The sequence below is a fragment of the Heteronotia binoei genome, chromosome 8, assembly GCF_032191835.1.
Source record: "Heteronotia binoei isolate CCM8104 ecotype False Entrance Well chromosome 8, APGP_CSIRO_Hbin_v1, whole genome shotgun sequence".
Taxonomy (NCBI): Eukaryota; Metazoa; Chordata; class Lepidosauria; order Squamata; family Gekkonidae; genus Heteronotia; species Heteronotia binoei.
Genome location: NC_083230.1, coordinates 59,423,824 through 59,439,924, shown reverse-complemented (window position 1 = coordinate 59,439,924; position 16,101 = coordinate 59,423,824). Strand labels below are relative to the sequence as shown.

At 43.6% G+C, this 16,101-nt stretch overlaps 1 protein-coding gene across 1 annotated transcript in view; it reads right to left on the bottom strand.

The window, feature by feature from the left end:
- The window catches only part of OTOGL (otogelin like), a 205,828-nt gene that overhangs the window by 27,325 nt on the left and 162,402 nt on the right, over positions 1-16,101 (bottom strand). Inside the window, exons 44-47 of the mRNA XM_060245136.1 lie at positions 12,775-12,960; positions 12,089-12,301; positions 7,704-7,808; positions 2,692-2,799 (exon numbers count right to left, since the gene is read on the bottom strand). Coding sequence (XP_060101119.1) covers positions 2,692-2,799; positions 7,704-7,808; positions 12,089-12,301; positions 12,775-12,960 — 612 coding nt within the window. The remainder of the gene's footprint in view (positions 1-2,691; positions 2,800-7,703; positions 7,809-12,088; positions 12,302-12,774; positions 12,961-16,101) is intronic.

Below are 16,101 nucleotides of genomic sequence, written 5' to 3'. Positions count from 1 at the left end.
CTGGGAGGGAGGAGAAGAAGGCGGGGAGAAGGTGACGATTGGGGCTTGGAAGGGAGGGAGGGAGGGAAAGAGGCCAGGAGAAGCCGGTGATCGGGGCTGGGGCTGGAACTAGGAGGGAGGGGAAGGAGGTGGGGAGAAGGCGGTGATCAGGCCTTGGAAGGGAGGGAGGGAAACTGGGAAAGATGTCAGGAGAAGCCGGCGATCCGGGCAGAAGCAGCCCCCCACCTCCCCACCAGTTAAAGGGCCCAATTATCAGCCGTTTTGCAGGCTCTTTAACTAGTACGGGGGCTGGAGCTGCTTCTGCCTCCAGCCCTGCAGTGCTATTTTAATGGTGGGGAAGGGAGGTTGGTGGCGAGGGGTAGGCAAGGAAGAGCTTCCCTTCCCTCCTCTCCTCTCCCTGCTGCTTTCCCTGCCACCACCTTCTCTTCCTTCCCCACTATTAAAATAGTGTGCAGGGCTGGAGGCAGAAGCAGCCCCAGCCCATGTGCTAGTTAAAGGGCCTGCGAAACAGCTGATCAGGGGCCCTTTAACTCCAGCGGGAGGCTGGAACTGCTTCTGCCCTCACCTGCCAAATGCTCACGGGGCCAGCAGCAGCCCCCAGAACCATGGCAGAGGCCTTGGGGGCTGCTTGGGGCCTCCAGTCAGAGGGCCTTGCCCAGAAGTCAGGGGGCTATTCCCCCACAGGCCCCCTCGTAGCTACGGGCCTGGTGGGGAATCAAACCCGGTTCTCCCAGGTCCATGCACTTAACCACTACACCAAACTGGTTCTCAAATTCATGAAAGAGAGGTTCATCAATGGCTCCTAGCCATGGTAAGTAAAGGGCACCTCCATATTCAGTAAACCTCCAAAACCTTGTGCTAGGAGGCATCAAGGGGAAGGCCTTGGCCTCTGTATCCTATTTGTTGTCCTCCAAAATTTTGATTCTAAACACGGGACTCTCAGGAACAACATGAGGGACAAATTGGTGCCTGCAGCAAGTATGAGGGATGGGTGAAATTTATTCCGGTTTTAAATTTTTATTAAGTTTCAATATAAAGGGGAAGGAATGGTGCAGGGATACAGAAGCAAAAAAGGGGAGGGAGTTGGGGGGAGAACAAGACAGAAAAAAAAAGAGAAGCAGTAAATAAAGCTGTTACATTTCTACCTTTCAAACCTGATCTAAAAAATTTTCTACCTGCAAGTCTTAAATTTTAACCCAATTACATTCTACATATTATTTTATTATATATTTTTACTAATTATTACTTATAATGCAAATATATACTATTCAGCTTTAATGTCCACAAACAAGAAAAGCATAGAAACCAATCACAAAAGTAAAATTCTGTAGCTTATTTTAACCATATTAGGGATAAGTACTAACTTTAACCATACTAACAATAATCATAAGGAAAGAAGATGAATATAATCTCTTTATCCTTAACACTACCTTAATTATTTCCAACAGAGAAAAAATATATAAAAATAGCAAAGGACCAAAATAGAACCTAACAAATATTACTTTATCTGTTTCACTATCAACAAAATCTATTGCTAAAAAGAAAGAAAAATAAAAAAATAACCAAGAGCAGATCTTTAAAGTTTTTAAATACCTGTGTTGTCTACCTTATTGTAAATTGACCCAAATTAATTATTTATTTGTCTAGATTAAGTAATTAATTATTTGTCTAGATATAAATATTTAACTTCATTAAACTTTTGCAGCACAATCCGGGGGGGTGGGGTGGAAAGTCTTTTGGGAGCAGACAAGCCACTGCGTGGGTGCAGGAAGGGTTTGCACTGACGTACAACTGGCGCTGCCACAGTGGGGGGGAGTTACATGGGCGGGGAGGCCACCTGAGCACCACACCGCCCAAGCGTGGGCAAAAGTTAGACAAAGCACGGTGATCAGGCAGAGGAGGGGGTGGAGTAGGGGGTACGGCCAGGCTTAGGCACCTTCCTGAGCAGTTTGGCCCATGACATGCCCCCCCCCGGTAGGCACAACTTTATGCCGGAAAAATAGCAGTGTGTCCCATAGGCACTCAAAACCAAAAATAAAGGTCGCCTCCACCACTGCAGAAGCTCACAAACCTCTTCGGGAGAGGGTTGACTGCCTTGCCAATCCCCTCGCACCTTGGGCTGATGAGCCCCCTCCCCAGCACCCAATCACGGTCTCTCCCCTCCTAGAAATACTTCCACTCTGGCCTCGCACAACTCAGTTGTTAGGAAGAGGAGCACGTGGCGGGAAGTTCTGCCGGCGAGGTCCCGGCCATACAGACTTAGAGTGAGGGACAGGCAGGCACGTTGGTGACAGGTTTTGCACCGCGCAGTTGCTTTGACAGTATCTTTGACTTGTGAAGGGGAGACAGAGGTCTCTTCCCTGGGGCTAACTGCTCTTGTTTCCAGGTCTTCACAGGTTCCAGGCTCCCGGAGGCTTTGCATGTGAGAATGTCGCCCATGGCTGGTTAAGTTCCACTGTCCCCCCCCCCAGGCTCCCTCTCCCCTCACTCTCAATCGCCTGGTGTGCAAGCGTCTCTGGTACCTGAACCAGGCAGTGGGCTCCGGCAGGGGGCATTTGCTGACCCCGCTTCCCTGTGCTGCCACCTGCTCCCTTCCCTTGGTCTGCCCTCTGCCGCGTTCCCAATCCTTGGCAGGCCATGGGGGGGGGGTGTGGCAGTACTCAAGTACTTTTTGTACACAAGATTCCTTACCACACAAATATGAAAAACAGCAAGGGTCCTCCTGTTTTGCTTCAACAATAAATTGGTCTTCTCTGCATTCTGGACGGGAAGCACGGGGACATGCTGATGGATCACAATCTAAATAAAGACAAGATAATTTTTCTAGTATTTTAAAAAATACTTTAAAAAATTAGGAACATAGAAGAGGCCATGCTGGATCAGGCCAATGGATCATCTAGTCCAACACTCTGTGTCACACAGTGGTCAAAAATCAAGTGCCATCAGAAGGTCCACCAGTGTGGCCAGAACTCCAGAAGCCTTCCCACTGTTCCACCTGCCAAACAGCAAGAATACAGAGCATCGCTGCCCCAGATATATTGTTTCATCTATACCTTGTGGCTAATAGCCACTGATGGAGCTCTACTCCAGATGTTTATCTAATCCCCTCTTGTAGCTGTCCATGTTTGTAGCCACCACTATTTCCTGTGGCAGTGAATTTCACATGTTAATTACTGTTTGGGTGAAGAAGTACTTCCTTTTATCTTTTCTAAACCTACTGCTCATTAATTTCGTTGAGTGTCCACAAGTTCTTGTACAGTGAGAAGGTGAGAAAGGTACTTCTTCCCCTGTCTTCTCTATTCCATGCATAACTTTGTAAACCTTTATCATGTCACCCTTCAGTCGTCATTTCTCCAAGCTAAAGAGCCTGAACCAGTTTAACCTTTCTTCATAGGGAAAGTATTCCATCCCTTTAATAATTATAGTTGCCCTTTTCTGCACTTTTTCCAATACTACAATATCTTTTTTAATGTGCAGTGACCAGAATTGTACACAGTATTCTAAATGAGATCGCAACATTAATTTATACAAGGGCATTATGATACTGGCTGATTTGTTTTCAATCCCCTTTTTTATTGTGGTTGCACAGTGAATCGACATTTTCAGAGAGTTATCTACCACGGCTCCAAGATCTCTCCCGGTCAGTCTCCACCAGTTCAGGCCCCATCAACATGTATTTATAGTTAGGATTTTTGGCTCCAATATGCATTACTTTGCACTGGCCCACACTGAACCTCATTTGCCACACTGACATCCACTTACCCAGCCTTGACAGATCCCTCTGGAGTGCCTCCCAATCTGCTCTGGTTTTCACCGCCCTGAACAACTTAGTGTCATCTGCAACCTTAGCCACTTCATTGCTTACTCCCAATTCCAAATCGTTAATGAACAAGTTAAAAAGCAGCAGACCCAGTACTGAGCCCTGCGGTACCTTACTGCTTACCACACTCAGCTGTGAAAACTGTCAATTTATACTCACTCTCTATTTCCTGTTAACTAACCAGTTTTTAATTCACAAAAGAATTTGTCCCCTTATCCATGATTACTGAGTTTACTTAGGAGCCTTTGATGAGGAATTTTATCAAAAGCTTTCTGGAAGTCTAGGTGAACAACATCTATTGAGTCACCCTTGTCCACATGTTTGTTCACCTCCTCAAAGAACACTAACAAGTTAGTGAAACAAGATTGTTCCTTACAGAACCCATGCTGTATCTTCCTCAATAACTTTTGTTCATCAGTGTACCTACTAATTCTATCTTTAATAATGGATTCCACCAACTTACCCAGTATCAACATTATTTCCTGGATCTCCTCTGGAACCTTTTTAAAAGATGAAGGTTACATTAGCTACCTTCCAGGCCTCAGGAATGGAGGCAGATTTTAATGATAGACTGCATATTTTTGTCAAGAGATCCACAAGCTTACATTTGAATTCTTTCAATTCTTTCTTGGATATATGCCATTTGAGTCTGGTGAACATATGAAGCTGCCTTATACTGAATCAGACCTTTGGTCCATCAAAGTCATTATTGTCTTCTCAGACTGGCAGCGGCTCTCCAGGGTCTCAAGCTGAGGTTTTTCACACCTATTTGCCTGGACCTTTTTTTGGAGAGGCCAGGGATTGAACCTGCTTCCCAAGCAGATGCTCTATCACTGAGCCACCGTCCCTCCCCAAACTGGTGATTTCAGTTTTTAATTTGTTCATCAGTAGTAGGACATCCTCTCTCATCACCTTAATCTGACTCAGGTCTTTCAACACCCCTCCTGAAATTGGCAGTTCTGGAGTGGGCAAGCACCTCTCTTCTTCCACAGTGAACGCAGAGGCAAAAAAAATGCAATTAGTTTCTCTGCCGTTTCCCAATCATCTTTTAGTAATTCATTTCACCTCATGGTCACTGCCTCCCTGACTGGTTTTCTTCTGCTAATGTATTTGGAAAAGAAAATTATTGTTGGTCTTTATTTATTTATTTTGCAATATGTTCCTTGTGGAGAAGTACCCCTCTCTGAGTTTTAAAAGTGTTGTTCTTTGACTTTTCTCTCTGGAAGGGCAGAAAACTAGATCAGTTACCAACCTTAGTTATGCAAATAGCTAGCTAACTTAACTGAGGGATATGCTGTTAGGCATCTCTAGGGGACTTCTGGAGATTTCCCAGAATGCCTTTCAGGGGGCTTCCAAGATGCACCTACATGCCCCAGGGTAGACCTGGGTGGAGACTCCTTTTTGCATGCAGGAAATTTTGCAATTTTTAAAGCTGTAAGTACCTACCCTAATTGCGAAACCTAGTTAGGGCACATTTTAGAACCAAGGAAAGAAGGATGAATTTATAACCACCTTTATTTTGTTCTTCCATGTGCTGATCTGGGTCTGGTGTGAACGGATGCTCAGAAACATTTTCTTTTTAAATAAGTATTTCACTCTGATGCTGATGCCAGTTATTTGTACCACATAGTCCCCTAACTGCTGTTGGACATGCTACAGTATAAAGGGGGCCCCAAGGGGGAGGGAAGAGGTCAGGGTGCAAGTGGTCAACCCTCTGGGGGAAGCGCAAAGCTACATTTGATCCCTGTGACAACCAGGCACTAGCTAGCAGGAGACCTTGAGGCAAGGCCTCAGAACTGAGAGGGGGAGCAGGTGTCTGTCCCTCCTGGCAGAAAGACTCCAAAAAGATCATGGTGACAGTAGTAACCTAGTGGAAGGAAGCAGAATAGCTCCCTCCAGGAGTTGGTAACCCAACAGCAGGCCTGTTCTGTCACATTCCTCATAATCCCTTTTTGCCTGTCTGATCACCATCTGGCATTTTATTTGCCACAGCCTGTGCTCCCTTTTATTTACCTAATTCAGACTAGCCTTCCACTACTTAAAGAAATCCCTTTTACCTTTTACTGCTTTCATTACTTTGTTTGTTGACCATGCAGGCCATTTTTTATACCCATTTCTCCTTTTCTAACCTGTGGTATACATTTTATCTGAGCTTCTAGGATTGCAGTTTTAAATTGTCTCCAAGCTTCCTGAAGGGATTTAACCCCTCCCCTTACCTTTCCCTTCAGTTTCTTCTTTAAAAGCCCCCTCATTTGAGAGAAGTTATTCCTTCTAAAGATAAAAGTAATTGTATTTGGTCTTTTTGGGCTCCTTTGCTCTTTAGCTTGGAAAAACGTTGACTGAGGGGTGACATGATAGAGGTTTACAAGATTATGCATGGGATAGAGAAGGTAGAGAAAGAAGTACTTTTCTCCCTTTCTCACAATACGACGACTTGTGGACATTCAATAAAATTGCTGAGCAGTCAGGTTAGAAATGATAAAAGGAAGTACTTCTTCACCCAAAGGGTGATTAGCGCATGGAATTAACTGCCACAGATGGTGGCAGCTACAAGCATACACAGCTTCAAGATGGGATTGGATAAGCATATGGAGCAGAGGTCCATCAGAGGCTATTAGCCACAGCTTATTGTTGGAACTCTCTGTCTGGGGCAGTGATGCTCTGTATTCTTGGTGCTTGGGGGGCACAATGGGAGGGCTTCTAGTGTCCTGACCCCACCGGTGGACCTCCTGATGGCACTTGGGTTTTTTTACCACTGTGTGACACAGAGTGTTGGACTGGATGGGCCATTGATCTGACCTGATCCAACATGGCTTCTCTTATGTTCTTATTGGACAATATCCTGTTTACATAAATGTTGAACTTAACATTACGGTCACTGTTCCCAACCGGTGTTATCACATTTACATCTCTCACCAGGTCTTGGGCATTACTTAGGACCAAGTCCAGGATTGTCCAGGATAGTAGGTTTTGTGACCATCTGCTCCATGGCACAGTCATTGAGAATATCTAGAAACCCAATCTCTTTCTCCTGACTTGAACACATATTGACCCAATCATGTGTGGATAGTTAAAATCATCTATTACGACACAGTTATTTCATCTAACTGCTTTCCTTAATCATTTTGCTATTTTAAAGTCATCCTCTAACCTTTGATATGGTGGGCGATACAAAGTTTGAGAGTTAAACTTCTTTTTAGGCACACTATTTCCACCCATAGTGTTTCTATAAGCAAATCTATTTCTCTTATGAAAATAGATCCAGGTGGGCAGCCATGTTGGTCTGAAGCAGTAGAAAAGATGTTGAGTCTAGTGGCATATGTATCATGTACCTGAGGAAATGTGCCTGCACATGAAAGCTCTTACCTTGAATAAACTTTTGTTGGACTTAAAGGTGCCACTGGTCACAATATTTGTTCTATTTCTCTTACATTCTCACTCTTAGTAGACTGTATACCCTCTTAGGCATACATTGCCACTCCACCTTTGACCCTTCCCTCCCTATCCTTTCTATATAATTTAAATCCAGGAATCATTGTATCCCACTGATTTTCTTCATCCCACCAAGTTTCTGAAATGCCTACAATGTCTATATTCTCCTCTGACACTAAGTATTCTGGTTCCCCCATTTTACCTTGGACACTAAATTTGTAAATAAACATCTATAATTTCCCAGATACATTAAGCCTGCAAACTTCCTCCTGTGGTCTTTAGACCTTTCCAGGCAGTCAATATTGTTTGTCACCCTCTCAGGGGCAAGCCTAATCCATCTCCCTGTAGAACAGTAACAACTATAGTAACAACACAGAGCACTTCTGAAAAGGTTTACACATATCTAGATGGACAATCTCTTCATAATCTGGTTATTTTAACATACACTTACCACATCGGTATTGGGGACAGCATGATGAAAGACTGTATCCCACTACTAGCTTTTCAGTAAGTTTGCATGTTGGAATAATAGAGTCACATAGAGTCATGTTGCATTCTAAAAATTGAAATTAACAATGAAACTTAGTCAAAATGCCACTACTTAGCAAATGAATACAACAGTCAAAGCATTTGATGATAATTTCAAGCACTTATTATTCACAAACTACAAAATGCACATACTGAACCAGCAGTTCTCTTTACAATCCTCTTTACCCATAAGGAAAGAAATTTCAATAAGCAACAACAAAACTTAAATTGATGATTTTAAAAAATAAATATTGTGTGGCATGTTGTGTTGATATTTACTATATTTTGTTTAATCACAGAAGATATGAAAGCTTTTTTATTACACAAAATCATAGGTTAGGACAGAACAAATTATGACCAGTTTTACACTCACCTTACTCCGCCCTCACATTCGTCTTCTCCGCGCAGCGTCCTCCCAATTTCCCACTATTTGCGCCAGGGCTGAAGTAAACATCTCAGTTTTCATTTGCTGTGCAAAAAGCACAATGTTTGCTGCAGCCCTGATGAAAATAGTGGGAAATCAGGAGGACGCTGCGCGGAGAAGACGAATGTGAGGGCGGAGTAAGGTGAGTGCAAAATCAGCCCATGTTGACATTGTTTCTAGCCTACCAGACTGATGCCCAGCTTTTTTTCCTTCCACTCATGAAAGACTGAAGACAATATATAGGCATCTGTTTGATAATTCATGAAGCAGAAAAACACAAGGTTGCAATGCCATTGCTGGCAGCTCAGAATAAAGCCAGAGGCTAGGCTGTTTAGACCTCTGGAACTCTCCCTGGTGGTTTTCGCTTCTTAGAGCTGATGGGGTTTCAAAGTACTTGTACTAGTCCCCCTTTTCAGCATCCATAGAGCTTCTGAGAAGGGCAATTATGCAACTCTTTAGGTCGGCTTAATATCCCCAGCTGAGCAGACTAATCAAGAGGATATATCCTGCCTCCTTGCTGCTTAGTCAGTCCTTATGAAGGAATGTTACCAAATGGTGCTTTGTTCATAGACTTGCCTTCTCACTCATTGTTTAGGTAACTACAAGTGGAAACCTGCAAGAAACTTGCAGGGAAAAGGCATTCTCCCATCTTCACTTCTTCCCCATCCCCCTCCTTTCTTTCTCTCCCTAACCCAATACCTCTCTTCCCCCGAGTCAATTTCCCTTTCTTTCTCTTCTCCTCCTCTCACCAAAACAATACCCCCATGCCAATTTCTTCTTCTTTGTCCTTCTCTCTCTCCCAAGCCAATCCCCCTTTTCTCTCTCTCCCCCAAGTCAATCCCTCTTCTTTTCTCTATCTCTGTCTCCCTCAGCCAATCCCCCTTTCTTTCCCCCCAAACTAATCCATATTTCCCTTTTCTCCCCCCAGCCAGCCAATCCCCCTTTTTCTCCCCTAGCCATCTCCTCCTTTCTTTTTTTCTCCCCCAACAAATTCCCCTTGTTTCACTATTGCCAGCCAATTCCCTTTCTTTATCTCTCCTCCAAGCCAATCTCTCCTTCTTCACTGTCTTCACTGTGGAAGACAAGAACTTTTTGCCCGCCCCAGAACCACTAATTTTGGAAGGGGTGTTGAAAGACCTGAGTCAGATTGAGGTGACAAAAGAGGAGGTCCTACAACTGATAGACAAATTAAAAACTAATAAGTCACCGGGTCCGGATGGCATACATCCGAGAGTTCTGAAAGAACTCAAAGTTGAACTTGTGGATCTTCTAACAAAAATCTGTAATCTTTCATTGAAATCTGCCTCCATTCCTGAGGACTGGAAGGTAGCAAATGTCACCCCCATCTTTAAAAAAGGTTCCAGAGGAGATCCAGGAAATTACAGGCCAGTCAGTCTGACTTCAATACCAGGAAAGTTGGTAGAAACCATTATCAAGGACAGAATGAGTAGGCACATTGATGAACACGGGTTATTGAGGAAGACTCAGCATGGGTTCTGCAAGGGAAGATCTTGCCTCACTAACCTGTTACATTTCTTTGAGGGGGTGAACAAACATGTGGACAAAGGCGACCCGATAGATGTTGTTTACCTTGACTTCCAGAAAGCTTTTGATAAAGTTCCTCATCAAAGGCTCCTTAGAAAACTTGAGAGTCATGGAGTAAAAGGACAGGTCCTCTTGTGGATCAAAAACTGGCTTAGTAATAGGAAGCAGAGAGTGAGTATAAATGGGCAGTCTTCGCAGTGGAGGACGGTAAGCAGTGGGGTGCCGCAGGGCTCGGTACTGGGTCCCATGCTCTTTAACTTGTTCATAAATGATTTAGAGTTGGGAGTGAGCAGTGAAGTGGCCAAGTTTGCGGATGACACTAAATTGTTCAGGGTGGTGAGAACCAGAGAGGATTGTGAGGAACTCCAAAGGGATCTGTTGAGGCTGGGTGAGTGGGCGTCAACGTGGCAGATGCGGTTCAATGTGGCCAAGTGCAAAGTAATGCACATTGGGGCCAAGAATCCCAGCTACAAATACAAGTTGATGGGGTGTGAACTGGCAGAGACTGACCAAGAGAGAGATCTTGGGGTCGTGGTAGATAACTCACTGAAAATGTCAAGACAGTGTGCGTCTGCAATAAAAAAGGCCAACGCCATGCTGGGAATTATTAGGAAGGGAATTGAAAACAAATCAGCCAGTATCATAATGCCCCTGTATAAATCGATGGTGCGGTCTCATTTGGAGTACTGTGTGCAGTTCTGGTCGCCACACCTCAAAAAGGATATTATAGCATTGGAGAAAGTCCAGAGAAGGGCAACTAGAATGATTAAAGGGCTGGAGCACTTTCCCTATGAAGAAAGGTTGAAACGCTTGGGACTCTTTAGCTTGGAGAAACGTCGACTGCGGGGTGACATGATAGAGGTTTACAAGATAATGCATGGGATGGAGAAAGTAGAGAAAGAAGTACTTTTCTCCCTTTCTCACAATACAAGAACTCGTGGGCATTCGATGAAATTGCTGAGCAGAAAGGTTAAAACGGATAAAAGGAAGTACTTCTTCACCCAAAGGGTGATTAACATGTGGAATTCACTGCCACAGGAGGTGGTGGCGGCCACAAGTATAGCCACCTTCAAGAGGGGTTTAGATAAAAATATGGAGCACAGGTCCATCAGTGGCTATTAGCCACAGTGTATGTGTGTATATAAAAATTTTTGCCAATGTGTGACACAGAGTGTTGGACTTGATGGGCCGTTGGCCTGATCCAACATGGCTTCTCTTATGTTCTTATGTTCTCTTTCTCTGTGTTCCCCCAAGTCAATGTCCCTTCTTTCTATCAAAAGCCATTCACTACATATTTCCCTTCCCCCCACAGCCAATCCCCCTTCTCTCTCCCCCAAGCCAATATCCCATATTTCCCTTTCTCTCCTCCCAGCCAATCCCTCTTCTTTCTCTCTATCCAGCCAATACCCAATATTTCTTTTTCTTTCCCCCAGTCAATCCCCCTTCTTTCTCTCCCTCCAAATCTGCCATGGTCAGGCTTGGAGAGGTTCCTGGTATTCCCTGCTGCCATTTTCAGGCCTGAAGCAGCTCCACAGGAGCAGAAGCACCAGCTGAGCCCTCAAATGTAGTTGTATCCTCTGCCCATGCACAGACAATGGCTTATATTTGCAGGTGGGAATTTCAACCCCCTTCCAATTTTTTTTTTTAACTTTTCAGATGTCTCATCAGACCCACAGTGTCCCCTGAGTCTTTAGAAAACCCTGTTGAAGAAGAGTATGCCTTCTGAGGCTCTTGCATAGTGATTAAAGCTCTTTATTAGTGATTCAGCATCACTACTAAGTGACTACAAACTACTGCTAAGCACCAGAACATGTGGCAATATATACAGTTGGGGCAGGAGAAACCCAGCCCCCAAGAAGCAGCCCTTTTTGGATCCTTCATTAGAATATGCATCCTCATTGGCAGATCCTAGGATCCTCTCAGTCTATTGTGATGCGCCACAAGCTCAGTCCTATAGCTCCAATGAGCCAGGCAGGAGCTTACACCCATCATGTCCAGGCATGCCTTCACATACATAATACACACATGGGGGGCATATTTGGGAATTATATATTTAGATTAGACATTTCAACAAAAATCAGGGGGAAAGTTGCTCATGCTTTTTTTTTTTTTAAGAAGAAGAGCTGAGAACCACAGGAGAGTACTATGGGATTGTGTTTTTTTCCACTGAAACGTCAGTATTGACTTCACCCATGAAAAATGCTTTACCATGAATATAAATAGTGATAAATGAAGTTTAACTCACTGTTCAATGCACCCTGATCAGTTCCTCTCACCTGAAAATCCCATCACCTTATAAATGTTACTATTGTGGAAAGTAACTCTGCTGCAACACTTACCACAGACTTTCTTTGGACAGCACGCCCTCTCTTCAATTACATTAATAACTGCTTCACCCTCTCGCTCACAGATGGGAGGTGGGTCTTCACTGCATTCAGGCTCTATAGCAACAATACTCCCATTCTCCAAACATTTATACATGCAACAACCTTTATTGGAGCCATTCCAGACCTCTCCAGCAGCATGGGGCTGCCCTTCATTATCTGTGCATGCTATTAATGAAAAATGATTTAACCATGTATTGTAATACGATCAACATTATTGGAATATATTGACAACATCTTATTGTTGGATAAAAGGCAACAGAAAGATTATATCAACAATCATATGGGGGCAGCATTCTATCTCCTTCAAGTAGTCTTGAACCAATTATTCTTAAGTTGTTTTATAAGGATCCCCAGAAATTTGAATTCACTATCTGGAAATCACTATCAACCTCAAGAAGGAAGCCCTTTAGCAAATAGATACAGTGGTTTTATGGCCTGAAAATAGACAACAGCTTTTCTAATTGGCATCTAATACAGAATGCTATTAATGCCACACTTCATTAAAAAATGCCTGTTAACTCCACACTCCTGAGAGAAAACAGGACAGAGATAGAAACCATACCGCCCAGTCTTAGCAGAAAGGAAGCATACTTTGGGCTAATGGGAAAATGTGTTTACATAGCTATAGCTTTACTTACTACATTTTTCTTCTGGAATGCAAAGATCAGCATCAGTTCTATGAAGAATGGTCCCATTTTTGCAAACACAGTCTTCTCTTAAGTAGGAGCATGGTGATTCTTCATAGAACCATTTATTTAGGCATGTTTTGGCAGCACAGGGTTGCACACAAGGCTGGTATTCTTTTCCATCAGGACAGCTAAGGGCTACAGATAAGCATACAGAGGAAATGAATTTTTTTTTTCACATTTTCCAAAATTCACTAAAACAAGAAGAAGGAGGAACTGAAAAGGAAGGTTTAACATAGTGTATAGTATAATTAATAAGGTCTTGATACAACTAAATCAAGTTTTTTTGTTGTAAGACATAAGAATAAAACCTAGTCATCAAAAGAGACAATAAGACTTGGATGAAAAAGATATGGCATTTGAGAGAAATGCTTTGTTAGTACACAAAATGAAGCCAACCCAAGTTACCTAAAAACATTTTTAAAAAGACCTACCCTAAACAAGCCTAACCTCAATTTTCTTGTTTCGCAAACCCAGTCTAATGCTTGTCTCCTCTCCTGTCCTCACTGTCCATGTCAGGCAGTGACAGAGCTTCTGTTTGCATACAAAAGGTCCCAGCTTCAATCCTGGTATCTTCAGTTAGAAGGATCAGCTTGCACGTGATGTGAAAGAACTGAGACCCTGGGGGGCTGCTGTCTGCCAGACAGTACTGACTTTGATAGACCAATTCTCTGACTCACTATAACAGGGGTCCTCAAACTTTTTAAATAGGGGGCCAGTTCACTGTCCCTCAGACTGTTGGAGGGCCAGACTGCCGTTACTGTACAAGGCTGCGGGCCGTCAGTTCTCCATCTTCTGCATCTCTCTCCCTTCCCCACACCACACACCCCGGCCTGGGAACACACCTCACCTCGGTATCACCTCACACTCTGTCTCCGCCACCTCAGCCAGTGCCGGAAGTGTGCATTGCTAACGCGAGTTTAGGTCGAACGTCACTTCCGGTCTGATTTTGCCATAACCCGGCGGGCCACATAAACGTCCTCAGCGGGCCGCATCTGGCCCGCGGGCCGTAGTTTGAGGACCCCTGCACTATAAGGATGCATGATGTGACCTCTCCACGTTCCCTTCTTTTTCATTTAATATAGATGGCGAAATCTCCAAGTTGTTGTTGTTCAGTCTCACAGTCGAGTCCAACTCTTTGTGACCCCATGGACAAAATCATGCCAGGCCCTCCTGTCTTCCACCATCCTACGAAGTCTGTTCAAATTCGTGTTAGTTACATCAGTAAAACTGTCCAGCCATCTCATCTTTTGCTGTCCCCTTCTTCTTTTGCCTTCTGTCTTTCCCAGCATCAGGATCTTCTCCAGTGAGTGCTCCCTTCTCATTTGGTGGCCAAAGTATTTGAGCTTCAGCTTCAGCATCTGACCTTCCAGGGAACAGTCTGGGTTGATTTCCCTTAGGACTGACTGGTTGGATCTTCTTGCAGTCCAAGGGACTCTCAAGATTCTTCTCCAGCACCACAGCTCAAAAGCATCTATTCTTCTGCTCTCAGCCTTCCTTATGGTCCAGCTCTCACAACCATACATTACTAACTAGGAATACCATAGCTTTGACAATATGGACTTTTGTTGGCAGGGTGATGTCTCTACTTTTTATTATACTGCCCTGGTTCATCATAGCTGTCCTTCCAAGGAGTAAACGTTTTTTAATTTCATGGCTACAGTCACCATCTGCAGTGATCTTGGATCCCAGAAATGTGAAATCTGTCACTACTTCCATGTCTTCCCCTTCTATTTGCCAAGGTGTGATGGGGCCGGATGCCATGATCTTAGTTTTTTTGATGTTGAGTTTCAAGCCTACTTTTGTGCTCTCCTCTTTCACCCTCAACAAGAGGTTCTTTAGGTCCTCTTCATTTTCTGCCATTAGAGTGGTATCTGCATATCTGAGGTTGTTGATGTTTTTCCTGACAATCTTAATTCCGGTTTCTGCTTCATCCAGGCCAGCATTCTGCATAATGTACTCTGCATATAAATTAAATGTATATATCCTTGTCAAACTCCATTTCCTATTCTAAACCAATCAGTTGTTCCATATCCCATTCTGATAGTTGCTTCTTGACCCTGTTGCTTCTTGACAGGTTTCTCAGGAGACATGTGAGGTGGGCTGATACTCCCATCTCTTTAAGGACTTGCCACAGTTTGTTGTGATCCACACAATCAAAGGCTTTAGCTTAGTCAATTAAACAGAAATAGACATTTTTCTGATACTCCCATGCTTTCTCCATAATCCAGCAAATGTTGGCAATTTGATCTCTAGTTCCTCTGCCTCTCCGAAACCCAGCTTGAACTTCTGGTAGTTCCCGATCTACATACTGCTGAAGCCTAGCTTGTAGAATCTTTAACATGATCTTGCTGGCATGTGAAATGAGTGCAATGGTGAGATAGTTTGAACATTCTTTGGCATTACCCTTCTTTGGGATTGGAATATAAACTGACCTTTTCCAATCCTGTGGCTGTTGTTGCGTTTTCCAGTATATATATTTTTTATTTTTCAAGAGGAAAAGGGGAAAAGGAAATGGAAATAGAAAATAGTACATCTACCAAGAAAAATAGAATACATTCTGCATGTCACTATATCATTCAAATACAAAAAAATTTCATCATGTTGTTACATGCTTGACTTCTCATCACAGTAATCATATAGAGTTGTAAGTTCTCATTTAAATTATCAATTTGGCTTGTATTTCAACCATATAAATAGAAAAATATTCACCACAATTCAGATTAAAGCAGTTTGAGTGTCTAGCCCTGCATATAACTTCTCTCAGTATTTTCTTTCATCTTCTTTGGATTTCCCAGCAAGCAATAAAGATAGGTAGTCCATCTCTGCTGCTTCCAGTATTTTCCCAATCAGTTCCTGTTCCGTAGGTAATTCTTGAAGCTTCCATTTCTGAGCAAACAAAATCCTAACTGCAGTATTAATATGTGTCATTAGGAGCACAATCCTAAGGGGGGAGTCTTTTGGGAGCAGATGATTCACTACGTGGGCGCAAGAAGCATTTGCGGCCACGTACGGCTAGTTCCGCCACAGAGGAGGGGAGTTACATGCGCCTGGGGCCGGCAGAGTGCTACTCCGCCCGAGAGCAGAAGTGCCTGATTAAATAATTGAGAGCATTGGCAGAAGTGAGGCGGAGCGCAGTGTTCAGGTGCAGAAGGGGGTGGAGCTGGGGGCGTGGCCAGGCTTAGGCAGCTTCCTGAGCAATTTGGTTTAAATTGAATCTGCCTCTTTAACATTTTTTGCAATAGTTCATGCAACATCTTCCAGTAATCTTTCACCTTC